The following is a 1,819-nucleotide window of genomic DNA, read 5'->3' as shown; positions in this document are numbered from 1 at the left end:
AAAAAAAAAGATGGAGTAATAATACTGCATCTACATCAGGTGAGTGAAACTGCAGGAGGACCCGGCGCTTTGTGTCGACGCTCAGGAGGAGGAGAAGAAGAAGAAAAAAGAGGCGCCGCAGGGGGGCGGGGCCCCTTAGAGAGCGTAGAGGAAGAGCAGGTGAGTCACTGATCAAGCCCACGTTCGTCTGCAGGATTGTGGGTAATGTCATTCCAGCGATGGAGGAGGAGGCAAAGGGTGCAGGACAGGAGGAGGAGGAGGAGGAGGAGGAGGAGGAGGAAAATGAGGAGGGAGGAGGTGGTCGTTTCTCCTGTGTGTGTGTCCTGACCCCGGGGTGGGCGGGGTCTACCTGTCCTTCAGCTCCTGAGTGACACGTTTGGTGAATCTGCCGCAGAGCAGCCCCATCATGAAGAGCAGCGCCACGCCCGCTCCGATCACAGTCAGGATGTAGTTCTTGGACGGCGACATCATCACCTGCACGGCCAGGTCCGAGAAGCCCTCGGCAGGAGCCACCTGACAGGAAGTGAGGACACGCTCGTCAAATCGGCCGCTCCAAAATAAGGCCCCTTTAAACCAGAATTTTCCAGCTTGTGAACTCAATTTAAAATTAAGGCCTCTTGATGACTTATCACATACAGTATGCTTTACCTATTTCAAAACAAAAGCTTTCAATAAGATTTCAATAAGCTTGTTAACATAATTCCAAACTAAAAGTCCATTTTAATAATATGTTATCAACTGGCTATCTCAATTTCAAATTAAAAGCCCCCCTAAGACTCATTTCATGCAGTTTTTTTCAAAACAAAAGCTCCCTTAATCAGGTTTTATGAAACTCAATTTCAAACTTAAATCCCCCATTTAAATCATATTTCATACAGCTGGTTATCTTAAACCTGAATTTAGTTGCTTTTAGACTCATTTCATACATTTTATTCTAGCAATTTAAAAATTTTAAAAACACTTAAGCAGATTTTCTGAAACTTTTTTAACTCAGTTTTCAAATTTAAAGCCCGTTTAAAGCACATTTTACACAGCTGGTTAATTAAATTTCAAATGAAAAGCCCCTTAATGACTTATCTCGTGCTGTTTATTTTCTCACTTCAAAATCAAAGCTCCTTTGAACAGATTTCATTAAGCTTGTTCACTTAATTTCAAATTTAAAGCCCATTTAAACCATATTTTACAGCTGGTTATCTCAATTTCAAATTAAAAGCCCCTAAATGACTTATCTCGTGCTGTTTATTTTACCTGTTTCAAAACAAAAGCTGGCTTAAACAGGTTTTTATAAAACTTGTTAACTCAATTTCGGTTTAAAACCTCCTTTATGACCGATCTCTTGCAGCTTATTTCAAAGCAAATGCTCATTTAAAACAGGATTCATAAGACTTGTTAACACAATTTCACATTAAAAGCCTGCTTAAAACTGACTTTATGCATTTATCAATGTCAAAATAAAATAATCTTTTAATCATCTTTCAACCACTTTTGACAAATTCCTGATATCACAAAGACAGCTCAGTCATTGATTATAGATACTTGAAAATATGTAAACATCACACTTAAGTCAAGTGAAGTTTTCTACAGTTTGTCTCCTGATGTGTATTTTTAGACTTTTGTTTGAGCGACAGGGTGATGATGTCGTACCTTGGCGGCGTAGCTCCACATGTCGATGCGATCCTGAAGTCTCTTTTTGCACTCCGGCTGCAGACGAACGCGTTTGTCCTGCAGCGCCTCCATCAGACACGACATCTCTGAGGAAGCAAATAAACACGTTAACGTGCGTTCTGTTGGTCTGTGTAAAATAAATATATATATACAT

At 40.3% G+C, this 1,819-nt stretch overlaps 1 protein-coding gene across 1 annotated transcript; it reads right to left on the bottom strand.

The window, feature by feature from the left end:
- Nucleotides 1–6: 6 nt before the first annotated feature.
- On the bottom strand, nt 7–1,745 carry LOC121964385 (Golgi apparatus protein 1-like). The gene is made up of 2 exons (XM_042514593.1): nt 1,645–1,745; nt 7–513 (listed from the first exon to the last, which is right to left on the bottom strand). The coding sequence occupies exons 1-2, from the start codon at nt 1,735–1,737 to the stop codon at nt 346–348; spliced, it is 261 nt and encodes an 86-aa protein (XP_042370527.1). The 5' UTR covers nt 1,738–1,745; the 3' UTR covers nt 7–345.
- Nucleotides 1,746–1,819: the final 74 nt, after the last annotated feature.

The sequence above is a fragment of the Plectropomus leopardus genome, unplaced genomic scaffold (genome assembly GCF_008729295.1).
Source record: "Plectropomus leopardus isolate mb unplaced genomic scaffold, YSFRI_Pleo_2.0 unplaced_scaffold15453, whole genome shotgun sequence".
NCBI lineage: Eukaryota > Metazoa > Chordata > Actinopteri > Perciformes > Serranidae > Plectropomus > Plectropomus leopardus.
This window is presented reverse-complemented; position numbering and strand designations above follow the sequence as displayed.

Coding starts and splice junctions, on each gene's coding strand:
- LOC121964385 (XM_042514593.1), bottom strand. CDS start 1,737: ATGGAGGCGCTGCAGGACAAACGCGTTCGTCTGCAGCCGGAGTGCAAA. Junction 514..1,644: donor TGTGGAGCTACGCCGCCAAG/GTACGACATCAT, acceptor ACTTCCTGTCAG/GTGGCTCCTGCCGAGGGCTT.